Source organism: Gopherus evgoodei, chromosome 7 (assembly GCF_007399415.2).
Source record: "Gopherus evgoodei ecotype Sinaloan lineage chromosome 7, rGopEvg1_v1.p, whole genome shotgun sequence".
In the NCBI taxonomy this organism is placed as follows: Eukaryota; Metazoa; Chordata; order Testudines; family Testudinidae; genus Gopherus; species Gopherus evgoodei.
The window spans coordinates 89,427,485-89,454,032 of NC_044328.1; the positions used below are offsets into that span (position 1 = coordinate 89,427,485).

The 26,548-nt window shown below is 45.7% G+C and overlaps 1 protein-coding gene across 7 annotated transcripts in view; it reads left to right on the top strand.

The window, feature by feature from the left end:
* IARS1 (isoleucyl-tRNA synthetase 1) overlaps nt 1-26,548 on the top strand; it is a 221,617-nt gene that overhangs the window by 145,428 nt on the left and 49,641 nt on the right. For all 7 annotated transcript variants that reach the window (XM_030569119.1, XM_030569123.1, XM_030569118.1 and 4 more), the window contains 6 exons: nt 8,291-8,411; nt 15,827-15,918; nt 16,315-16,392; nt 16,950-17,071; nt 25,281-25,383; nt 25,589-25,672. In XM_030569119.1, coding sequence (XP_030424979.1) covers nt 8,291-8,411; nt 15,827-15,918; nt 16,315-16,392; nt 16,950-17,071; nt 25,281-25,383; nt 25,589-25,672 — 600 coding nt within the window. The remainder of the gene's footprint in view (nt 1-8,290; nt 8,412-15,826; nt 15,919-16,314; nt 16,393-16,949; nt 17,072-25,280; nt 25,384-25,588; nt 25,673-26,548) is intronic.

Consider the following 26,548-nt stretch of genomic DNA (forward strand, 5'->3'; position numbering starts at 1 on the left):
GTGTGGCCTGTTCCTTGATGCAATCTGCTTCTCTGGTGGAGTGTCCTTGTTTAGCGATGGTGCTTTTAAGCATGTTAAGATATACATCACAGACTTTCTTCTCAGAGCATATTCTATGGTATCTGAGTACCTGGCAGTAGCTAAGATTTCTTGGTGTGTTTGGGGTGATAACTGGATCTGTGAAGGTAGATGATATAATCCATATGTTTCATGTAGATAATTGTTTTAAGTTTGCAAAGCAGTTTGGGATCTTTTTGGATGGAAGATGCTATATGTGAGATACTATTTCTTTACTATACCATTACAAGAAACCTTGTGACAAAGGCAAGCCTCCTATATAGAAGAAATGTATTTCAGTGGCATTTGGAAAGAACAGTTCTTCTTCGAGTGATTGCTCATATCCATTCCAGTTAGGTGTACGCGCCGCGCGTGCACATTCGTCGGAAAACTTTTACCCTAGCAACTCAGTGGGCCGGCAGGTCGCCCCCTAGAGTGGCGCCACCATGGCGCTCCATATATACTCCTGCCAGCCCACCCGCTCCTCAGTTCCTTCTTACCGCCCGTGTCGGTCGTTGGAACAGTGGAGCGCGGCTTAGCTGACCTCCACTTCCCTAGCTACTCGTTTTCTCGTATATAATTATGCAGTTATAACACTTTTATATATACATTTGTATGGTTAGTTTAGTTAGCGGGGTTCAGGAAGTAGCCCCTTCCATGAGCCCAGTGCCGGAGCCATGCATGGCTCACCGGGTTTTAAAAAGGGGCCCGGCTTGCCAGAAGCCGCGGCCGAAGAGAGATCTACATGACTCCTGTCGCCGGCACCGATGTCGACTCGGCACCGCTCCCTTCTTCCGAGGTCGAGAGAGTCTACGATTCCTGCTGGTGCCTGGCGGCTCCCCGGCACGCGCCGTGGTTGAGCCCCCTGCTCCCGCTACTTCCGTGCCACCTGCATCGCAGCCAGAGAGCTCGCCTCAGTTGCGTTATCCGGCACCGTCACCTGCAGAGGCACCGATGACTTCGGCTCCGTCGATTCCAGTCCCCCAGGACCAGGGAATCCGCTGCCTGGCAGCTCCCCGGCTCGCGCCGTGGTAGAGCTTACTGCTCCTGCTGCTTCTGTGCCAGCTGCACCACAGCTAGACAGCTCGTCTAAGATGGCTCGCCCGGCACCGACGACGTCGGCACCGTCGATCCCGGTCCCACGAGGGCCGTAGAATCCGGTGCCTGACGGCTCCCCGGCACGCGCCGTGGTTGAGCGTATTGCTCCTGCTGCTTCCGTGCCAGCGGCACCGCAGCCAGAGAGCTCGTCTACTCGGATCGCCCGGCGCTGACACCTGCTACGACACCGATGACGTCGTCACCGTCGATCCCGGTCCCATAAGGGCCGTAGAATCCGGTGCCTGACGGCTCCCCGGCACGCGCCGTGGTTGAGCGTATTGCTCCTGCTGCTTCCGTGCCAGCGGCACCGCAGCCAGAGAGCTCGTCTAGTCGGATCGCCCGGCGCTGACACCTGCTACGGCACCGATGACGTCGTCACCGTCGATCCCGGTCCCACAAGGGCCGTAGAATCCGGTGCCTGACGGCTCCCCGGCACGCGCCGTGGTTGAGCGTATTGCTCCTGCTGCTTCCGTGCCAGCGGCACCGCAGCCAGAGGGCTCGTCTACGTCGGATCGCCCAGCACCGACACCTGCTGCGGCACCGATGGCGTCGGCACCGTCGATCCCGGTCCCACACGGGCCGTAGAATCCGGTGCCTGACGGCTCCCCGGCACGCGCTGTGGTTGAGCGTATTGCTCCTGCTGCTTCCGTGCCAGCGGCACCGCAGCCAGAGGGCTCGTCTACGTCGGATCGCCCGGCACCGACACCTGCTGCGGCACCGATGGCGTCGGCACCGTCGATCCCGGTCCCACACGGGCCGTAGAATCCGGTGCCTGACGGCTCCCCGGCACGCGCCGTGGTTGAGCGTATTGCTCCTGCTGCTTCCGTGCCAACGGCACCGCAGCCAGAGAGCTCGTCTACGTCGGATCGCCCGGCACCGACACCTGCTGCGGCACCGATGACGTCGGCACCGTCGATCCCGGTCCCTCAAGGGCCGTAGTATCCGGTGCCTGACGGCTCCCCGGCACGCGCCGTGGTCGAGCTAATGCTCCGGCTGCTTCCGTGCCAACGGCACCGCGGTCAGAGAGCTAGTCTAAGTCGGATCGCCCGGCACCGACACCTGCTGCGGCACCGATGACGTCGGCACCGTCGATCCCGGTCCCGCAAGGGCCGTAGAATCCGGTGCCTGACGGCTCCCAGGCACGCGCCGTGGTTGAGCTCCTGTTCCGGCTGCTTCTATCGGCACCGTCGATTCCAGTCCCACAAGGGCTATCGAATCCGGTGCCCGACGGCTCCCCGGCACGCGCCGTGGTTGAGCGTATTACTCCCGCTGCTTCAGTGCTGACGGCACCGCAGCCAGACAGCTTATCTAACTCGGTTCGCCCGGCACCGGCACCTACCGAAGCTCTAATGACCTCGGTACCGTGGATCCCGGCCCCACGAGGGCCGTCGAATCCGGTGCCTGACAGCTCCCCAGTACGCACTGTGGTTGAGCCTGCTGTTCCCTGCACGCCGGAGATGTTACCAACGGCGAGGGCTCTCAGTGCCATGACAGAGTCAGTGCTGCCTGACCCGGGCACCGCCGGTACGGGTAATACAGTCTCTTCAAGGGACTGTCCCCTGTCAGTACAGCAGAGCGGCACCGTCCATGATCACGGTCCCGCAGACACTCCAAGTCCTGTCGGCACGCCGGACACCACTGGCAGTCCCGGTACTGTTTTCCTCGGTACTGGTCACACTCGCTGCACCGGTCGGTATCCCGTTCGCCGACCCGCTATCGGCACCGTTCCGACATCTGGCACCGGGGCAGGTACCTTGACTCCTGTAGCTCTTCTCCGAGCCTCGAGATCTCGGTCGACCTCCCGACACCGTTCTGGTTGCGGGTCTGGATCTCGTTCCAGGTACCGATACGCCTCCCGATGCCGGTCCCCGGTGCCGAGTTGGGCAAGGTCCGAGTGAGTCAGAGACTCGGCCCGTGCCTTCTTTTAGTACCTCCATGGCCATCCGGACACGCATCCGTGTCATCCCATATGCGCAGATTTTATGCTCAGGACCACGATCCTGATATCATGGCCAGCGGGCGCCAGCCCCGAAGCAGAAAGAGCCTTGGCGAATGCAAGGTGTACTCTGCAGGGGCCCTGCGCCTCTGGGTAGCAAAGCAACAAGCCTTGCTTAGCTGCGATAATTATAGCACCTGGGTGGAGGAGTTTCTCCCTCGAACCTCCCACCTAGAGTTCGCTGCCGTCTTGGAGGACGGGGGAAAGAATTTACCCTTTGTTGGTAAAGGCATCTTCGCGGCAGAGACAGCCCCAGACTGCGAAGCCTGCTGGACAATAGGGTCCTAATGCGTCTCAGCGTGTATACGCTTGCGACCAAACGCAGGCCTTTATGGCCCCAGCCGCCATACTCTGTGCCTAGCCAGAGGCAGAACTCTGGAAAACGGCAAGGCCAAGGTGGTCGCAGACAAACGTCAGGCCCCCTAAAAAGCCAGAGTCGAGGTCCCTCGCAATTACCACTGGGACCAAAGACGGACCTTCCAAGGTTCGTCGGAGGGCGGTGTACCAGTCGCAGGACGGGGTCCTGATCCCGCTTTCTCCTGGCATGGCCCCAGTTACTTTTAGATCGCTGGGTCCTGCGCACGATGGAGCATAGGTACCACCTTTAAATTGCTCCAGCCCTGTCCCCCTTCAGCGGACGAAAGGGGCTAGGGGTTTTACTCCCGTTATGCCCTAGTTCCCCACTCGAACACAGGTCTCAGACCTCCCTGGTCCTGCATGGACTCAACCGGTTTGGGATAAGGTTAAAGTTCTGCATGGTATCCCTGGGAACCATTATTCCATCCTTGCCTCCTGGGGGCTACTATGCCGCCCTGGATAGGAAGGACGCGTACTTTCGCAATGCCATCTTCCCTCCGCACGGGAGATGCCTCCGCTTTATAGCCAGCGGTGAATACTCCCGGTTTACGGCCATAGTCGCCGCCTACCGTAGCTATGTCGGATATGCGTTTTTCCGTATTGGTACGATTCGCTTATCCGAGGAGACTCTGACGCACAACCCACTCAGCCGTGGGCATCGTCACGGTCTTATTCACAGATCAAGGCCTGATGATTACTATAGAGCAATCCACTCTGGTTCCCACGCAGAGGTTGGGCTTCCTAGGGGCTATCTTGGTCTCCTACCTAGCCGGAGCCTGCTTATCGCAACTGCGGTTTTAGGCGATGGCATCAATCATCTGAGGTCTGAAGGCTTTCCCAACGACCTCAGCTCGTTCTTGTCTCAGTCTCCTGGGTCCATGGTTGCCCGCAAGTTTGTAACCAAGCACGCCAAGCTCCGCCTCCGTCCTCTCCAAGTCCGGCCCACCTCGGCGTACCGCTTGGACAGGAAGCCAATGGTCATGGTAGTCACCGTTCCCTCGAACGCCTTAGGCTCCCTAGAGTGGTGGCTAACCCCCTCCTTGGTGTGGACAGGATGCGGTTTCATCCGCCCCAGCCCTCACTGCCCCTGACGGCGGACGCATCATCTCTCTGCTCGAGTGCTCATGGTCACCTCCGAGCTTAAGGCCTTCGGTCTTCTAGGGAGCTGGCATTCCTCATTAATGCCCCAAAAATCAGAGTAGTCCGCCTGGCATGCCAGGGGTTCCAGCGGCAGCTGCGAGGCCGTTGTATCTCGGTGTTTACAGCCAACACAATGGCCAGGTGCTTCATAAGCATTCAGGGGGGACATAGTCCTCCCCCCTTTTTTGTCAGGAGGCCATCCATTTCCGGGTCTTTTGCATGGCCCGCTCGATGGAGCTGGCGACGTCCTTTCTCCCAGGCGTTCGGAACGTCTTATCTCTTTGACTCAGCAGGTCTTTCCTGTCTTACGAGTCATCACTCTGCCCCATGTGAGGCGTCCCGCTTTCCGGAGGTGGAAATGGTTCCTCACACAGACCTGTTCGCTCACCGCGAGTGCAGGAAATGCCAGGTGTTCTGCTCCTTCCAAGGTCTCTCCTCGGAATCGATCTTGGACGCATTCCTGATACCGTGGAACGGCCAACTGCATTATGCCTTCCCGCTGTTCCCACTGGTTCGTTACGTCCTGCTCAAATTCCGCAGGGGCGGAGCGTGCGTCATCATGATCACTCCAGAGTGGTCCAGGCAGCACTGACATACCACGTTGCTCGGCCTGTCAGCCCAGACCTCATCACTCAGGGCAATGACAGGCTTCGTCACTCGGACCTGCAGCCTCTTCGCCTCACGGTGGCTCCTGCGTACCTGAGTTGGGGTGACAGGCAGCCTTCCACCTGGTCAACGTACCGAGCCAGGTGGAAGCGTTTCCTTTACAGCTGCAGTACGCTCGATCTTGCTCCTGCTGAGGTCTCGATCCCCTCTATTTGGCCTGCCTCTGGCCTTCAGCGGCAGGATCTGGCGGTATCATCGCTGAGGATACTCTCAGCAGCCGTCCCTACCTTCCAGCAGGCTAAGATGGACGTTCAGTGTCCCACGCTCTATGGGTTCGAGGTCCCTCAAGGGCTTGGAGCGCTTGCACCCTCGGGTGCGCCGCCCAGCCCCGCCCTGGGGCCTCAACCTAGTCTTGGCCAGACGGGTCTCTGAGATCAGAGCTCTTACGAAGGTTCCACAAAGACAAGGTGCAGTTGTGACCGCACCCGGCTTTCCTCCCTAAGGTGTTTTGGCCTTTCATGTTACCCACAGCTCAACGCAATGGGCATAACCGTTGCACTCCTTGGACATCTGTGGAGTGCTCGCATTATGTTGTGCTGACAGAATCATTTCCTAAGGTGCCCCAGCTCTGCCCCGGTAGCGGGCCAAAGGGAGGGCTTGCTTGTTTTCCTCTCAGAGGATCTCATCTTGGGTGATGGCGGACATCCCCACTTGTTCTGATTTGGCTCATATTTCCCCAAGCCACATCACCGTGCATTCTACCAGGGCTCAGGCTTCATCTGCCGCCTTGCTGGCTCGTGTTTCTACCCACGAGACCTGTCACGAAGCTCCATTGGTCCTCGGTCCTTACCTTTGCTTCGCAGTATGCCCTGGTTCAGCAGTCAAGAGAGGCTGTAGCCTCTGGCTCGGCAGTTTTATTCTGCCACATTTCACTCCGACCCCACCGCCTTTGTAAGGCTTGGGATTCACCTAACTGGAATGGATATGAGCAATCACTCGAAGAAGAAAAGACGGTTACTCACCTTTGTAACTGTTGTTCTTCGAGATGTGTTGCTCGTATCCATTCCGCACCCGCCCTCCTTCCCCACTGTCGGAGTAGCCGGCAAGAAGGAACTGAGGAGCGGGTGGGCTGGCAGGAGTATATATGGAGCGCCATGGTGGCGCCACTCTAGGGGGCGACCTGCCGGCCCACTGAGTTGCTAGGGTAAAAGTTTTCCGACGAATGTGCACGCGCGGCGCGTACACCTAACTGGAATGGATATGAGCAACACATCTCGAAGAACAACAGTTACAAAGGTGAGTAACCGTCTTTTCTTATTATTGGGAAGCCTATTGTAATTACTTTCAACAAATAACAGAAGACTTCCTGTTTCAAAACATATTTTCTAAACAAGATGCACTTGCTTAAAGATCACATAAAAACACGTCTTACCATATCTCCTGCTAATTCTATGGTTGGATAAGTGTGTCTGCAAATTACTGCAACACATTCTTGTCCATTTTTTCCTTGTCTTCAGACCTAACCCCTCTCAAACTATGATTTTTTTCTTTTTAAATTTAGATTTTTCAAGAATGAAAATCCCCACTACAGGGATAGCAAGCCTTTAGAGAGAACCTGTAGGGAGTGGTATAGGAGATTCATTAGGGATCTCCACTGGTCACTGTTTAAAAGCTGTGCAGTTAGAAGTCAATGTGATATTCTCCTTCCCTCCCTCCCTGAAAAAGCAACGGGAATGGATAGATTACCAATTTAGCACATATACTTCTAGCCTTTTCCCACCTTCTTTTTTACAGTGTATAATACATTGGAGTCCAGTATTCAGGGGCAGTGGACAGTGCTGCCTCTCATGAAATGCTAAATATGTACAGCAATGACGTAATGCCTGCGTAAAATTCCTCTGGCAGTTCCAGTTGGGTTTGCTATCCTTTTCATCTACCCTTAACAATTCTTTTGGGGTGCCATGTGCTGTTCAACAATTGCTGCAAAATGAAAGTTATTTATATACAGTACATGTCCTATATCTATCTATATAATTTTCACTTATATGTTTAACGCGCGTGCACACACCTCAGAATCAGTAAAATTTGTTAAATGCTTTGGATTCCAGCTGGATGAAGGGGATGTAAAATAGTATCATTAGCCTGTGTTTGTAAATTGTGATTAGACTACATGCAAAAGGTGTAAACATGGGATTATTGAATTCCCTTGTGTACCGTACTACTATTTCTGTGTTCTAGTAAATACAAAAAACTGGTCCCTTGTGTAGTTTACATTGTTGTGTAATGAAACAGGAATCAGTGCAAGTCAGTTTATCTTGGCTTTTTCTGTTAATGTCTCTCAAGAACAAATGTATATTTGACACTGAGTACTCTTACTAACCAATGTAATGGAGAAGAGCCTGGACAGGAGGCTTTTGTCGATGGATAACAAATGGGCTTTTAAGAGGAAGGATGGTCCAGTCGTTAGGGCACTAGTTTAGGACATGGGAGACTTGGATTCAGTTCCCTGCTTCACCACAGACTGATCTTGGGCAAGATACTAAGGCCTGGTCTACAGTGGGGGGCAGGGATCGATCGAAGTTACACAACTTCAGCTATGTGAATAATGTAGCTGAAGTCGATGTACTTAGATCGACTTACTGTGGTGTCTTCACCGCGGTAAGTCGACTGCTGCTGGTCCCCTGTTGACTCCGCCTGCGCCTCTCATGGCGGTGGAATACAGGTGTCGACGGAAGAGCACTCGAGGGTCGATTTATAGCAGCTAGACTAGACGCAATAAATCGACCTCTGCTGGATTGATCACTGCCTGCCTATCCGGTGGGTAGTGTAGACATACCCTTATTCTTTGTCTCAGTTCCCCATCTGTAAAATGAGGTTAAAATGTCAGTGACCTAACTCAGAGGTGTTGTGAGAAACACATTAAAAGATTGTCAAGTGCTTTGAGATCTGCTGCTGATGGATATTACTGTACAGGATTTAATGTGTTCAAGCATTGACATGCTATGCTACTATTCATTTTTCCAATTATGTTTATAGGAAGATGGAAAGGAATTCCTGTACAATGAGAACACGATGAAAGAGAGCAACAACATCATGGATAAGTGGATTCTTTCCTTCACGCAGTCACTCATTCAGTTCTTCAAGGCTGAAATGGCAGGTATGTGCATCTTTTGCTTTTTGTTTCCGTTCAGAAAAAGATTTCATTTGAGTAATTTTCACTGACTCGTGACTAGGGAAGGGCTTGCACAAAGGATGCATTTATCCAGGGATTTTCAGATTTCAGATCAGACTGCATGAAAGAAAGGGGCAAAAAAATCTTAAAACAATAACACAGGGAAATGTGCAGCTACAGAATGTTAATCTAATTGATGTACGTACCATTCTTGCTGTTATGAGAACTTAGTTATGGTGATACTGTGGCATTCGGCCTGGAGTAACTTCTCCCACAATGAAGCCTGTAAGATGACCACGTTTTTTGAAGTACTCACATTCATTTCACAGTGCTGTTGAACTCACCCGTCTGGGCTCAGTAATGAAGGTTTATTGAGTTTACTTGGTGCGTTAGAACCTTTCAGAGATTTAGGGCAATTAACAAACCTATTATGAAATAGTAATGAATCTGGAACTAGTAATTGAACAACGGTCTTAAACAAAAATGAGTTCCTCCTCCTCCCTCAAAAAATCGAGAGTTGTGAGGAAGATGAAATGGTAAAAAAAAAAAAATAATAATAATAATTTCAGCCAGACAAAATAATCTTGAGAAATAACCATTCTGGGTAAATTTCATCCCACACTGGGCAAATCCCTTGACGTTGTTTCTTAGGTCAATAACCCTCTTGGATATGTTGAAGAGAATGGATTTCTCTAGTTTCTTCTTAAATCACAGCACCATGAACACATTAAAAATATACTGTTTATCATTTTTATGGCTTATTTATATAAAATATCTGTTTTATGCTGTCAGATCTCTCCAGATGCTCATGTTGTATTGATGTGCCATTTAAATGTAGGAGGATGGTGCAGGAAGCCACTGAAGCAAGTAGTCTGGTGCAGTGAACTATATACCCATGAGTCAAAGCATATTTTAAAGGGCACTGGACACTTAGACTATGTCTACACTGCCCTGTAGTTGGGACTGCAGAGTTATGAATAGCAGTGCGCACCAATGTGCTGCGCTGTGGGCTCAGACTAAAAGGTTCCTAATTCCTATTAAATATAGTCCTGTTTGAAGAGGATTCCGTTAATGTGAACTAGGAATATTTCAGTTTGTGCCCACAGCATTCGCACACAGAAGTTACAGCATAGCGCTTTGTTGAATACTACTATTCGCAGCCCTTTAGTTCAAACTGTGTGTCAGTGTAGACAAGCCCTAAGAGATATCTGCAAAGGAGGTTGGCTTTCACCATCATAGCACTTGTTAAATCCCAAGAACTTTTTAGCTGGGAAAGCCTATGAATTCTTCAGTTGTCCAAGAAAGTAATGTAGAAATCCTACACTGAATTATTGAGGCTGCACTTATCAAACTGTTCACTGAATTAATTTGGGTTACGATAGCAGTAAAGATATTTAGGGTGTGGCACAAATTGCACTAAAGGGAATCTGGTACACAACTATTCCTTTTATTAGAAATCCACTGTAAAGCTCTGCAGAGGCTTTCCTGTGCTTTTATAGCTTCGTGAACTCCCTCAGGTGGAACCTTGACTGCCGCTAGGACAACTGTAATGAATTTGTTCCCTTTGCCACGGTAAAGCAATTCTTTCATCATTGCCATGATGAAAGAGATTTATTGGTTGAATACCAAGTTCTGAAATTGTGACCAGAATGGGAACAAGCCTCATGTTTCAGAGCTCTGAGTGTATGAATCAGGTTAAAAAAGAGGAAAGGCCCTCTAGGGCCATCCTTTCCTTGATATGTAGAGGAAAGAATGCAGATATCAAGGAGAAACATAGAAAAGTATGTTTTTTCTTTGTATGGTATCGTATTTGTGCACACATAGAGTACGAATTGGTTAGAGTTCTAAAGAGAAGAGTGTTGATAGAAAAAAGAAATGCGGGGGAAGAGATCTCTTATACATCAGATCTCTCCATTTTGGGTTCTTAATGGGGAAAAAATCTAGCAAAGAATGAGAGAAGTCTTATCGGCTGGCTTTATAAAAAAGAAAAGTGTGTATTTTGCTAAGAAGGAGAAAAACTTTCACTTAAAAGAAAAAGATAAGAAAAAGGAAGTCAAGAAACTGCTCTGCTGTAGCAATATATTGATGTTAGATGCTAATGTTTATTTTTAGGCTAGATGAAAGTACGTTACATTCCCCTAATGAGTATCACGTCCCCTGTTGAGGTGAACGATGATGAATGTAACATTTTTATTTATACTTCTGCATAAAACATCTGACTCTATTTAATTTACAAATATATTACTGGATATCACCAGTTTTACCTTGTCATAATCTGCTGTACTTTTCAAAAAATTAATATCAGCTTGTGTTTTTGATGAATTTTCACATTTATACTTTTATATAATAGATTAGATCAAAGAGGTGAGACTTCAAAATAATGAACGAATAGACATGGTAGCATTTATCGTTGAAGAGTGACTGGAACTAAACTTGGCAGTAAATGCCACGCGACTTCATAGTTCCTGTGCTAAAGATCTAACTACCTGGATAAGAATAACAGAACACAGAGAAACCAAAATCAAACCAATTACAATGGAATCCTTGTCAATACTTAAACTGTGTTGAACAACATAAAGAGGCTATTTTGTGTGTGTCTGAAACATTGTAAAAGGGCACGAAATACTGCACTGAATGAAAAGGTAATTCACTGCAGTTCAGCTTTATTTCTCTTTTGACAATTTCTGTATTCAGAGTGTAGCTAAATTTCATATCAGTTGTCCACCTATAGTACAGTATCTACTTGTAGTCGTAAAGCACCAGTTTGCCCCTTGATAAAAGCTGAATCTGTCCACATTTTTAACCAGCAGTTTAGGTAGCCAGCATCTAGGCTAAATTTGATTCAATGACGGTTGTCCCTATTTTGTGTCCTACTTAAATTAGCATTGGAGGAAAGGGAAGAGAATAAGAACGCTCCAACTTCCAGGTGATTGGGGAGCCTAGAAGGAGTTATGGAAAGTTTTATAGAATAAGAAGGAAGTTGACTGAAAGTCCCCTGATATGGAAGCACTCCTACAGACCTGTTTAGAAGTGGCGCAAACAAGTTCATTAAAATGTGGTGGTGTTTTTTTCAGTGACTTAGAGCAAACTTAAGTCACTGGAAATATTTGAAATAGCTTCAACTTTTTATTTTATTTTATTTTTTTAAGGGAGAAAATCATGCAAGTGCTCTGATCTTAAAGTCGATCAGTCTGGTTCCATCTTATTTTTGTGAACATGACACATTTTTAGAAAAAATGGGAATAACTTCTATAACTGCTAGTGCTTTAAAAACGAACTATTTCCAATGTTAGAGTGGGAGCCATTTTTACCACCTGCAGTAGTTGAACTTATTGTAGTATTTCCCAGTCTATACCTTGGTAAAAGAAATATTGTGGTGAATGTTTTATTGATTCCCAGTGAATACTCCCATTCCTAGTTGCTCACCAGGATATTGTGCTGAACCAAAACTTGGTTCCCACATGCTCTTGACTTCCTGGAGCTACACTGAGTTTAGGCACTGTCTCTCTGGCTCTGGGTGTCTAGGCACACACTCCATATCCAGACCCCATGTCTGGCACTCCTGATGGCAGTGGGGACCCTCCAATCCAAATGTCTAGGCCCTGAAACTAATCTCTCCCAAGTTTGTTGCATTTGCCTAGAGTTCCACAGCCAGGATCTGTAACACAGGTAACCAAACAGTATATATTGTTGTAGGTATAATATAGCTATCAGCGCTACATAATATTATTTGTTTTTAATGAACTTACAAATTTTAAACAGAGTAATACCAAACAACTGGCCACATTACTTAACAAATGCCAAATTAACAGATTTTTATGGCATCCTTTTAAAAGAATTTATTTCACACACACATTTTACATTAATCTTTCTACCTCCGTGACAGGTAGGTAAGATTACCAATGAGTGATTGTAGGTTTGGCAGGTTCTGGGAACTCTCCGATGGGTTACGAAATACATAGCTACAATGCCTTTGTGAGCAACTAAACTTTTTTGTTATCATTTGATAAATAGAGTTTCCTTCTTTTGGTCCTTTTGAGATGTACTCATTTGACCATTTGTTTGTATCATTATTTAATTTAGTCTCCTGGACTCTTAACACATTACTTTGGTGGAAGTGTCCCTTCCACAATTTCCCTGTTAAAAGCTTTCAACACACTTTCCTTAATCCTCCTACAGGGAGTATCTGTGGTTCTCTCCCTCACTGACCCTTTTTAACAGGGAGCACCTTACAGTGCCTCTCCCCACTTTGACCGGTTAACAACCTAAATGGAGGGCCAGCGACTAAGGGACTCCATACAATACCCTTGATCTTCCATCGGTGTCACAGTCCAGAGGAGTTTGGGGGATAATCAAGGTTAGCTCGTCTGAGCCTTTCAACCTACTAATGGGTTGAATTGTTTATTAGCTCCCTCTTACCATTTACATTGAGACCTCTGTTTCATAAGTGAGTGCATTTAATATGTAGTAGTATGCATTTAATAGCTAGCTGAAACATTTTTTGTTGAAGCATAGTTAATATAATCTGTTAAAATGTACTTAATCGTTTTACTGTCCAGTTGGATACTGGATGTACCACTGCCCTGTAGTTCATGCTCCATAATTTTAATTTACTGTAGCTAGCAAGCAAGCAGTGGGTCAGTAGCTAAAAATAAGTTGGTTTTAAAATCCAAAATGTGAATTTGCTGGTGTTCAGGTATAGCCTGGCAAGCCACAACAGCAACGTAAAAGTCACGGACAAGCATTGATGCTTGTGTCTGTCTTAAATAAGCTACAAAGCAAATAATAAAAAGAATTTACCCATCAAAGAGCACAATTTCAAATGCTGCTTCCATAGCTCAGCTCCTAATACCTAATCACTATATTGTAGAAAGGAATATTCCATTGGGTTCTCTCTGTTGCTCCTACAAACCACCCAGAGAATTGCTGAAAACTTTTCCAATCTGGCATAAGTAGGTACAGTATTATAGAAAATAAGTGGTTAGCATGACCTTACTTTGAAATACAGTAGCATATGCAGTAGAAAGAGAATTGGTTTCAGTTTTGTATTTACTGGATTTTGTTGATTGTGTCACAATCTAAACTCTTTTTTTAAGCATAGATTTTTTTCCCCCTTCTGTCTCTGCTCATTAGAGGTGCAGAACTTGAAAAATGGACGTGAATGGCCACTGTTTGAAAAACAAAACAAAAAAACCAACCAAACAAACCCAAAACTGTTAGTTCTGTGGGGGAAGTTTAAACAGGACCCCTTTGCTAGAGCTGACTTCCATTTATTAACACGAAATTGTAGCCACCAAAATAAAATATTAGCAGATAGACCTTAGCATCATTTATTTATCCTGTTAAGTCATAAGGTTTTAAAGGTGACAATCTTGGCTCAGATTTTCATATTCTTTTTCATTTGAGCACTTAGTACTTCAGTGAATGAAATATTTAAATATCTAGACTGTGACAGTTGATAAAGCCATTTAAGGTTGAAAGAAAAATTCTACTCGAAGTTGGAAATGTAGTAAGTAGTTCTTCGTGGGTTTAGTGAAGTGAAATTCCCTATCTAGAAACAGTAACTTCTACCGTAGTGCATTTGGTGTTTGAATAGTGCCTGTGTGCAATATACAAGAGGATAAATTACAAATTGTTGTTTCTCATGCTGGTTAAACTTGAGTGAATGGCCTAGTGCAGTGGTGTCCAAACTTCTCTGCCCCGGCTCTCCCCTGCATTTATGGAATCTGTCACATCTCCCCTCCATTACTGCCTTGGCTTGCTTCCTCAGCAGAGGTGTTGGGCTGAAGTTAGAGCTGGGGACAGAACCGGGGATGGGGAAGGAGCTGGGTTAGAGGCAGAGCTGGTATTGGGGTGGAGAGGGAATGAGGGTTGGACTGGGCTGGGGGTGGAGTGGAGTGGGGCTGGAGCTGGGCTAGGGGCAGAGCACGGGGCAGATTGGAGCTGGGGTCAGAGCAGGGCTGGGTGGTGCTCCCTCCCCATCCCCTCTGGGGACTGGCTCAGGCTCTGCCATGCACCCACCTCCGAATGTTTCTCTGCAGCCCCTAGGAGAGTACATCCCACAGTTTGGGAGCCACTGACTTAGTGTTTTTTCTTTTTTCTCTTCTGTCAGCTCAAAGTATAATATCATGGTACAGGTTATAACTGTAGATTCTAGGCTATTAAAAGTGAATGAAATGTAGTTTCAAAACAAACAAATATCTCAGTGTAAAATACATAAGTACATTGGCAAGCTTTTCTTGTTGTGCATTGTAGTTACTTTTCAAGCAGGGTTAGTAGTGGGATCTCTATCAGAACATAAAACCCCATAAATATTTTTTGTTTTACTTAACACATGACTCCAGAAAGTTTCCTTTTTAGGTTGAAATATCTAGTGCTCTGTCTTTGAAAGATATTACTAGCTTCTGAAATGCTGTTGTAAAATGTGTGCTGAGGAACTCTCAAAGGAAAGGTGTATAATTCAATAGCTGTTGAATTAATAAAATAAATCCTGGAAGCAAGACTATGCTATTCATAGCAGCTCCTTATTTTTAACCAAGCTATCTGCAAGTTAGTAACTTTTGTTTATAAGGACTAGTTTATCTAATCTTTCTAGAAAACAATTTTTTGTGTACTAAAAACTTTTGAGCAATTAAAGTCATGTTTCCCTCTGGTTGGACTTTGATATTTGTGTGAACCTCTTATTTGTGTTAGCAGTTCTTCATGCATTTGAATTACACAGAACATAAGAAAATGGCTGTGCCTAACTTTTTATTTTGTTAATATTATTCATGAGATAAAATGTGTTTGCATGAATGACTTTACAGCCTTTAGTCTTCTCTATTATTTAGAAGAACTGTACAAGAAACTCTCCCGGGGGAAAAAAGTTAAATTAAAAAATGTTGTAATACAAATTAAAATGGTTCCTGAATTGGGTAATTACATCTCCATTCATGTTTCTCCCACAATTTTTGGTGAATTTAAGTACTCAGCAGTTTCTTTTAGCAGTATGTTCAAACTTAGGAATTGCCAAACCATAATAGATCGATGGTCCATCTTGTCCATTATCCTCTTTCAGTATTCTTCAGATTAAGGCATAAAATGACCATAATGCACCTCTGTGCAGTACTAGACTATAGGTGACAATTTATTTCTGACCTTCAGCTGGTGACATGCTTATGTCGTGAAGCATGAGAATTGATTATGTTAGTAATTTTAATTTTATGATATAGTTTAAGCGCAGATTCTATTAATACTAGTGTGTGTCTAATCCATTTTTTTAATCTTATGAAGGTATTTGCTTCTGTAAAGTCATGAGTGTTAAATTGTCAAGGCTGTATATTACTGTGTGATTCTTTAAGTGAGGAATTTGATGCAGAAGGCAAATGTTTTGTACATTAAGAAATTATTTTTCCTCCTAGCCTACAGACTATACACTGTAGTCCCTCGACTAGTTAAGTTTGTTGATGTACTGACCAACTGGTACGTTAGAATGAATCGCAGAAGATTAAAGGTAGGTGCTATTTCTGTTGCTAACTTTTTACTGTAGATAGAGCCCAATGTAGTTTAACTAGATTAATTAAGCTAATAAAATCCTTATAGAATCTTTGTGTTACATAAAACTGTGTAGCTTCAACTGAATAGCTGAAAGTGCAAATAAATATGATTTTCCCTTTTTACTCCATTTATTTCCCTTTTTTGCCCCTTGTTTCTTCGTAGGGCAAGTAAAAATACACAGTAGCCTATAATTTTTGTTTTGTTGGGTAGGATTGAACTGTAATTGTGGATCTTGGAAAGTTAGCATTTATTGGGTGAAGGAGTAAAATCATGTGTGAGAATGTAGTTCATGATTTAAAAAGTATAGATGTTTTTCTAATCCTTTTCCTTTCTGCATGGATACTTTGAATAGGGTGAAAATGGGAATGAGGACTGCATTATGGCCTTGGAAACCTTGTTCAGTGTTCTGTATGCAATGTGCAGACTCATGGTAAGGGTTTTACGCTCAACTGTAATTATTATTTAAAGTATCAAACTAGATTCCCCTGAAAGCCTGGGTGCGTGCTTCTCATTGTTACAATTGCCCCTAGAAGTAACAGACCAGAGTCTGAAAATGGGGAAAACTGCTACTGCATTTTATCATTATATTCTATAGTACTGCATTTTCTTTGCATGTTTACTTGCACTAAGAATTGGTATTATAAAAGGCAGACATCAACTGAGATTATAAAGACATTTGAATAATAATTGGTTAAATGCAAATGGAAGGTGAACAGCTGGCATCAATTGAATTTGTTCATCATGACCTATTCCTTGTATTCGTGTTATACTTTGTAGTGTTAAAACGCAAAGTAAATATTCCATTTTTGCAAAGCTGTCTGTTGGACTGTATAATCCTGTACCATAAGGATTCCTGATTAATAGGAAAAAAGGAACACACAAGAAAACTTGTGTTTTGATAATGATGAAGGTAATTGGTTGAAAATATAGAGGATACAATTCAGTAAGAGAATGCATTCATGAATAATAATATGTAAAATATTCCAGGCACCTTACACTCCCTTTATCACTGAAATGATATACCAGAATCTGAAGACCCTTATTGATCCGGCCTCAGTTCAGGACAAGAACAGTGATAGCATTCACTATCTCATGCTTCCTCAAGTGAGGTAAGAAACAATCTCTATTGGTGACAGTGGACAGGGTTCTCTTTCCTGTAGTTACAGAGAGAAATCTTCATATCTTATTCACATATTTAAACAAAGCAAAAATACCAGTCTTGGGTATTTACATGCATGCAAGGAACACATTTTTTGATACAAAGGATCCCTTTTGCAACCAGAAAATGATCTTGCAGCTGTGCTTTTTTTTTTTTTTTTTTTAAAACACTTCTGTTTTCCTTAGGCAGGCAAAATATGTAATTGAAGTGTTTATGAAACTATTTTACTCCTGTGTACCACTTTGCCTTAGGGGAGTGTTTCCGTTTAGTCTTTAACACGCTTGCCATTGCTGAGGTGTGTTACGCTGACAGGACTGGCTGGGACAGTATTGATGAGGTGCTGTGGCAGTATTTGGAGGAAAGGTGCAGAGTTAGCACTCATTTTTTCTAGATCCTATCTCTCCCCTTCAGCAAAAAAGCTGGCTACAGACTTGGGTTTCTCTGCACATTGAGAACCAGTAGGGGTATACAGCTTGTTGGGGCAAGAGAAGATTGGTCACAGAGCTATATATTGTTCCCCATTTCTCATAGGCATGAAGTGTCTCTTTCAAGATGGATGCTTAATTGGAGGCTGCAGTGCCTGCCTTCTCCAAAAAGACCCCCAAAGGATCATAAAACTCTGTGCTGGAGCCTTTTAATGTCTGAATGTCTGGCCATAAGCCTTCCTCAGTACCAGTCTGGTGTTAAATCTCAGACTGAAAGAGGTTTTTGCCTTGAACAGAATCCATAAGGAACTGTGAAAATGATTTCCACTGGCTAAGGGTCTGTTTCTCTCAGATGGAGCCAAGGAAAGCTCCTCTTTACAAGAGGATACGTGGTAAGAAAGATAAGGATCCTGTCACTGAATCTGCTTGGATTTTGGTGTGATCAGAGTCCTGCAACTGAGGGGTCCCCAAAAGGTTTTTATTGGATCCAAGTTGGTCACATCAGTCTGCCTCATCAGGTCACCCATTATATCAGTCTGACCATATATGAGGAGTCAACGCTTTTGAAGGCTATGGAGAGATTTTTCTCTGAAACTATCTTCCCCCTAGCACCATGAAGGTGAGCGCATAGAACCATGGCGGCCCCTGCTCTAAAGTAAGCTCATGTCATTTGCAAATCCATGAGGTCCTTGGTTCCTGCGGATCCAAGGTTGGTACTGGGGACTTCTCAGAAATGAGAAGAAAAAATGTTCTTTCCTGTTGTACTGCAGCTCAGCCTCACAACGCAGCAAGAATGACACAGGAACATATTTTAGACCTCAGATGTCAGCTTAGGCCACCCAGAGTTTAAATCTCACCTAGATTTTTCTTTTTATGCATATTGTGCCTTTTAGTCTCTGACCAAGCAAGAGAGCTACTAGTTGTGTTCCTTCTGATGGTTATACAGTATACTCTAATTGTGGAAACTATTGTTACAAGAAACCTACTGAGATTCATTTAGCAATGCTGCTGATTTTATGTATTCTAGAAGTATACTTATCAATTTCACATTCTGTGTCATAGAGAAGTTGTCGTTAGGAATGCCCTTGAACTGGTGGTGTATATGAATAAATAAAAGGAAATTCAGTTATTCATGGCAACTTAATTTGTGTAACTTATTGGGTCCCATGTGCATTCCTGTTCACTTCTACTAATCAACTCAAAGATAGATGTGATTTTAAAACTAAATTTCCACTTGAGGATTTATAGTGGCTAAAAATCAGGCAGTCGGTTTTCTTTGTTGGTGCCTTTTTTGTCTTAATGTTATATTTAAATTAAGCTTTGATTGTGATAGTTAATCTGTAATGAGCTACCTTTTCCAAGGGCAGTAGCACACATAGCAACAGAGACATCATCTTTTTTTGTGGCAATTGTAGACTGTGGTGCTGTGTGGTGTGTACTTCCACAGCAGTAAGATAGATTTATACAAAAAAAGCTATATGGCAAATATCATGGTTTTCAGATTAAACTGACTGTGTCATTTTCAGGGTTAGACATAAATTTGTATCCAGCTTTTAAAACTGCATGTGTGTAAGAGAATGAATTGGTTCTGTGACATTTTAAGCAATATATTGATATATACAACTAATGGTAATAGCTCTGAATTCTTGGGAGTCCACAAAAATGTAATTTCATTCCCTTTAAGTGCTGTTCTGATTAGTGATTTAGGAAAATTCTGACAACCTTCCAGACGGCCACCAAGATGCAAGAGATTAATCCAAAACCTTTTGCCCTGCCTTGACTCCCAGAATTCTGAGCTCCAGCTGTAGTTCTTATTTCAGTTTCTTGGTTTAATTGCACAGTCTCCTGATACATTGCTTGTTGCAGACTTGTATATACCTTTGAAATGCAAAAGTTAATACTTTTTACAGAAACAGTTGAACATGAGTTCTTCTTCGAGTGATTGCTCACATCCATTCCAGTTAGGTGTGCGCGCCGCACGTGCACGTTCGTCGGAAACTTTTTACCCTAGCAACTCCAGTGGGCCGGCAGGTCACCCCCTGGAGTGGCGCCGCCATGGCGCTCCATATATACCCCTGCCGGCCCACCCGCTCCTCAGTTCCTTCTTACCGCTGTGTCGGTCGTTGGAACTGTGGAGCGCGGCATAGCTGTCCTCCACGTCCCTAGCTCTCCTTGTTAACTCTCGTTATTGTTATAGTTGTTAGATTGTTAAGTGTAGTTAGTAAGTAATTAGGTGTAAATAGTGTTGTAGATAGTTCTCCGCCGGGGACTGTAGCCCTTTCCGGCATCCGGCACCGGGCTCATGCCTGGTTCGCCGGGCTTCAAGCAGTGTGCGGCCTGTAGGAAGCCTATGCCTACCAGCGACCCCCACGACGCGTGCCTGAAGTGCCTGGGGGAATCGCACTGATCGGACAAGTGCCTCATCTGCAAGGCTTTCAAGCCCAGGACAAAAAAGGAGAGAGATCAAAGACTCAGGACTCTCCTTATGGAGGCGGCACTTGACCCGGCGGCTTCACAGGCCGTGATCTCGGCGCCGGCACCGGATCGCACCGGCACCGCGAAGACTCCCCGGCACCGACCTTCTCCGGCACCGGGTACAGAACCGAGACAGTCAGCGTCTGCTACTCCAGCCAGGCAGACCTGACTGGAGCGCCCGGCCTCGGCATCGGCCGCGGCGCCGCCGGCACCGTCGACTCCGCGCCCGGCGGGTCCGTCGAGTCCGGTGCCACCGAGCTCCCCCATAAGATCTGGGGTTGAGCTATTGGTCCCATCTACGCCGGAGACCTTCGCCTCGGCACGGGACCTTATTGCCCTAACGGAACCTACTCAGCCGCCACCCCCGGTACCTCCGGTGCGGGTCGCATCTAGAGGCAAGCCCATGATGTCGGCACCGTCTCGGGACTCGCGTTCGCGATCCCGGTCCCGATGCCACGGCAGATCAAGATCTCGCCGCCGCTCGCAGTCCCGGCACCGCTCCCCTCGGCGGTACCGGTCGCACTCGCGGCACCGATCGACCTCCAGACGGTCGTGGTCGGACTCCAGCCGCCGATACCGGCACCGTGACTCCAGGAGCCAGTCCAGCCGTCACTCACCGCACCGGTCGACCTCCCGGCACCGAGCTGGTAGCAGGTCCCGGTCCCGGTCGACCTCCCGGCACCGCGTCGGTGGCAGGTCCCGGTCCCGATCCCGGCACCGAAGCGGCGGCCGGTACCGGTCCAGATTCCGGCACCGAGACAGAACCCGGTCCCGATCCCGGCACCGCTATGACTCCCGGTACCGATCCCCGGCACCGAGAAGATCTTCGGTGCCGACTCGCGCAGACCCTTACCAACCAGGGTCGGCCCCGCCGTGGCCTTCTAGGCAGCCGTCGGTGTCTTCGCAGACAGACTACCGTTGCCGAGGTACCAGGCGTTGGCTGCGATTGTTCATCAATTGCGGGCAGCCCCCTTAACATCCATACGGACATGTCTAACCCTGTTAGGCCATATGGCAGCATGCACGTTTGTGACCGGTTATGCTCGGCTCCGCATGAGGCTCCTCCAGTTGTGGCTTATCGAACATTACCGGCCGGCAAGGCAGCCGCTGGACATGCTGATCACAATTCCCCAGGGGGTGTTAGATTCTCTCGACTGGTGGCTGAACCAGTCGGTAGTATGTGTGGGGCTCCCCTTCCACCCACCTCAGCCCTCGGTGTCCCTGACAACGGATGCCTCAGATCTTGGCTGGGGGGCCCACCTGGGAACCCTGAGAACACAGGGCCTGTGGTCCCAGCAGGAGGTGAGGTTGCATATCAACATGCGGGAGTTGAGAGCGGTCCGCCTTGCTTGTCAAACGTTCTGTTACCAGCTTCAAGGTCGTTGTGTCGCAGTGTTTACCGACAACACGACGACCATGTACTATATCAACAAGCAGGGCGGCACCAGATCCTCTCCCCTATGTCACGAGGCGATGCGACTCTGGGACTTTTGTGTAGCCCACTCCATTCACCTCACGGCTTCCTTCCTCCCCGGAGTACGGAACACGCTGGCGGATCGCCTGAGCAGATCTTTCCTATCACACGAGTGGTCCCTTCGCCCGGACGTCGCCCTCTCCATCTTCCAGAGGTGGGGTTATCCCCGTGTGGACCTCTTCGCGTCCGGGGGGAACAAGAAGTGCCAGGCGTTCTGCTCCTTTCAGGGCAGGGAGCCCGGGTCTATAGCGGATGCCTTCCTTATTCCATGGACGACCCACTTGTACTACGCGTTTCCCCCTTTCCCTCTGGTCCACAGGGTCCTTCTGAAGGTGCGCAGGGACAGGGCTCGCGTGATCATGGTAGCCCCGGCGTGGCCCAGGCAACATTGGTACCCCATGCTGCTGGACCTGGCCATAGCCGACCCAATTCCCCTGCCCCTTCACCTGGACCTGATTACTCAGGAGAACGGGTCTCTCTGTCACCCGGACCTGCAGTCGCTGCATCTAACGGCGTGGTTCCTGCGTGGCTGACCGGTTCTGAACTGCGCTGCTCCACACCGGTACGGGAGGTGCTTTTTGGCAGCAGGAAGCCTTCCACGAGAGTGACATACTTGGCCAAGTGGAAGCGTTTCTCCTGTTGGTGCGTGGAGAAAGGTCTCCGCCCTATGGAAGTTTCGGTGGCCAATATCTTAGACTATCTTTGGTCCCTCAAACAACAGGGTCTAGCGATATCGTCCTTGCGGGTCCACCTGGCAGCTATCTCCACCTTTCACCCGGGTGGGGATGGCCGCTCCGTTTTTTCTCACCCAACGGTGTCTAGATTCCTTAAGGGGCTGGAACGTTTATACCCTAACGTCCGACTCCCTGCTCCAACATGGGATCTTAACCTGGTGTTGTCTCGGCTCATGGGGCCCCCCTTCGAGCCGTTAGCTACTTGCTCCCTACTTTATCTCTCTTGGAAGACTGCCTTTTTAGTTGCTATCACCTCAGCTAGGCGGGTGTCGGAGCTCCGGGCTCTTGTGGTAGACCCCCCGTATACAATCTTCCACAAAGATAAGGTACAGCTGAGACCACACCCTGCCTTTCTCCCCAAGGTAGTCTCTACCTTCCACATCAACCAAGAGATATTCCTCCCGGTTTTTTTCCCAAAACCTCACTCTTCAGGCAGGGAGCAGCAGCTCCACTCGCTTGATGTCCGTAGGGCTCTCGCGTTCTATGTGGAGAGGACCAAACCGTTCCGCAAATCCCCCCAACTTTTTGTGGCAGTAGCGGACCGCATGAAGGGGCTTCCTATCTCCTCACAGAGGTTATCCTCATGGGTTACTTCCTGTATCAGGACCTGCTATGAGCTGGCCCATGTTCCTACGGGCCGTGTGACTGCGCACTCTACCAGGGCGCAGGCGTCGTCGCTGGCTTTCCTCGCCCGTGTGCCCATCCAGGAAATCTGTCGGGCAGCGACCTGGTCATCGGTCCACACCTTTGCTTTCCACTACGCCCTGGTCCAGCAGTCCAGAGAGGATGCGGCCTTCGGATCTGCAGTGCTCCATGCCACTACTTCTCACTCCGACCCCACCGCCTAGGTATGGCTTGGGATTCACCTAACTGGAATGGATGTGAGCAATCACTCGAAGAAGAAAAGACGGTTACTCACCTTTGTAACTGTTGTTCTTCGAGATGTGTTGCTCACATCCATTCCACACCCGCCCTCCTTCCCCACTGTCGGAGTAGCTGGCAAGAAGGAACTGAGGAGCGGGTGGGCCGGCAGGGGTATATATGGAGCGCCATGGCGGCGCCACTCCAGGGGGCGACCTGCCGGCCCACTGGAGTTGCTAGGGTAAAAAGTTTCCGACGAACGTGCACGCGCGGCGCGCACACCTAACTGGAATGGATGTGAGCAACACATCTCGAAGAACAACAGTTACAAAGGTGAGTAACCGTCTTTTGCTGTAATAGATCTATACTTCAATTACAGTCAAATAAACAATAGATCCGTAAACTCTCTGACCCTGAAATATTGGGACTTTTTTAGCTGTGATTTATGTTTCAGGCCCTTTGTTTTCAGTTTTTACTGATACTTTTTTTAAACAAAAAATCCTGGGTTTTATAAAAGCTACTATTTGGTTTTCTATTGTTTTTTTTTTTTTTTTTTTTTTTCCCTACCTGAATCTTGGACCATGCAATACATGAATATACTGATGATGATAAGAAAATCCAGGACATTACATGAAGTAGATATGTTTATTTTAATAATAAATTAGTCTAATTGTAAATATGAGGCTGTCTGCTCAAGTAAGGCAGAGTAATGGAATGAACAAACACATGTATGTACTGTTAATGTGCAGTTCATGAAATAAACCACACCATTAAACCACTTTTAGTTCTAGTACTCTTACTTTTCTATACTTGTTGCTTTTTTTTCTGTCCTCCCCTCTTCCAATATTTACCCAGAAAACTGCTCGATTATTATTATTATTTTTTTGCACCAATTTTTGTAATAAACATTGATAAATTCCCAGGAAATTTTCAAACAAAGAAATAAATGAAAATGAAGGCCTTACTTATGTTGTATGCTAACTAGATTCTTTTCTGTCCAAAGTAACAGGTAAAATCAGAAACTTTGTTTTTGTAATACTTCATTGAGTTTTATAATAAACCACAAATCTATCAAAAATATTCTCATAATGGAGTTTCACAATAACACTTTAAAGTCTTAGTGGAAAGTAATATTTCTTACCATGAACATTTTATGAATGAAAACAAGAAAACTTTATACTGCAATAAAGTACAAATTTAAACTTTTTTTTTTTAAGTCCTTCCCTGAGAAATTTGGTTTGAAGAAGCACAGAAACTTAGAAATAGCCAATAACTTTAATCCAGAACTTCCTGGTACCACAGATTAGGGCACGACACGTCTTAAATCTTGCTCCACAGATTCTTCTCCCTTCTGGTAAATCTTCCAGACCACTCTGTTTTACACCAAGAATGTTTCCACTTAAAATGATATAATTAGCAACTTCACATCCATAGTATACTTTTCCTTTGTTCACAGCTTTTCTGACACAAATCAATACCAAAATAGTAATGACTCTGTGCTTCGCTTGAAAATGTATATAGTTTTGAAGGAGCTGCCTAAACTTCAGATACATTCAAACAGTCAATAAAGAATAAGAACTGGCATCACTTATAGAACTGGTGATTACTGTTACATTTGAAACAAGTGTTGACTCTGTGCTTAACCTGAAAATCAAGCTGTCTAGAAACAGAGAGGTATTGGGGGAGCTTGTTATCAAGCCACAGAGAAAAGCAAAAGGTTTGAAATACATAAGCTTTCTGGAAAATACAGGTCTGAATTCTGGGAAGATGCACGTGGCCCATCATCCTTTTATAACCCACACTTTCAAGATAAAAAATTATGGAGATCCCACCAGTTCACTGTGTGTGAGTATTTCAATAGTAATGTAACTATGTCATTTGTTATGTATTGTTGTATATTCCATCATATAAAAAATGTAAATCCTGCTCTTCATTGAATACTTGTAAAATGAATAGTCTTGATAACTATTTTTCATCAGTCAGTCATGTGAAAGCTATTAATGACAGCTAATAAGAATAATTCTTAAAAAAACAAAAAAATCCTCACACAAAATTGCTTTTTAGCATTGCCAGTAAATGGATGTGACCAAATCTGCTATGGGAAATTTTTGAAGATGTGATGATGGGTTAAAGGTTCACTCAAATAAATCCAAAGACATGAAAACATTAAATTGTTTCTTCCTAATCTAGGGAGGATCTGATTGACCAAAAAATTGAAAATGCCATTTCCTGGATGCAATCTGTTATTGAGCTTGGCCGGGTAATCCGAGACAGAAAAACCATTCCAGTAAAGGTTAGAAGCTCTTAATATCTTTTATATCAATATTCCATGAACACATAGCAGCTCTGTAACTTTCAGAGAAGGGGGGAGTAAGTGACTAAATCTGTGCTAGCAAGCAGAATTAAACAGAAAGAAATTTAATTTAAAATGACCAAAATAATACTTTCTGTACCCTTTATTTCTTCTCTGACTGAACCTCTATTGATTTTTGTTGCAGTATCCACTGAAAGAAGTAGTGGTTATCCATCAGGACCCAGAGGCTCTGGAAAACATCAGGTCTTTGGAGAAGTATATACTTGAGGTAAGAACATAATCAACAGAGGAGATTAATGGAGTTTTACTGTGCAAGTCCATTTCAAAGAAGCTCTTCTATTTCATAGTTAAGATACATATACTGCTCTTTTGGGCCACATTTCATATTTGGTCAGTATGCAAATTTGTGAGTCATATAAATAGGAGCTGTATGCAAAGGGTGGATTATGACCCTAAATCTACAGACTACATTTATGAGAAACACTTAATCTCTGAAAGTGTCTGACCACACGGCATGACTTTGTTAATATGCAAGTCATTCAGAGAACTTTAGAAATATACTTTTTCATGATCATTGTGGGGCAGAAATGTAGTTTGAATGAAAAGGAGGCATGCTAAATCACTCAGGATTGCCAAAGTATATTGTAGCCAAATCTTGGAGGTGAAATTGTAGGGGCAATCATTATTTATCAATAAATAATTCAAGGATATTAAAATGCAATGACCAGAGTATATGCTGAAGGGTTGAGGAAGTATGCAGATCCATAGCTTAGTTAGATGGAAAGTTCTGTGAAAAGTAAGAGCAGAAAACAATTGAGTATGTTCCAAAAGTTCTCAAAGCTTAACCTGTTTTTCCAAAGTTCTGTAGAAAATAAAATGTCAAATAGGTAAGATTTTATGGTCTATATAATTTCTTGCAATTATCTTGAGCATCCCCTGTGATATGCCTTTGTAGTACTCTCTCTTTAATGTGGGTCCATTAGAGAAAATGCACTCTGCCCTCCTTTAATACTTTACTAGGATAAAAACCCTTCCATTCAAAATAAATTAACCTTTTTGGTATTTGACATATTTGAGTTAACTGTCAAATTGTCTGGGCATCCTGCTTTCAGCCAGTCATCTAAAAATTAGTAGTTTCAAGATG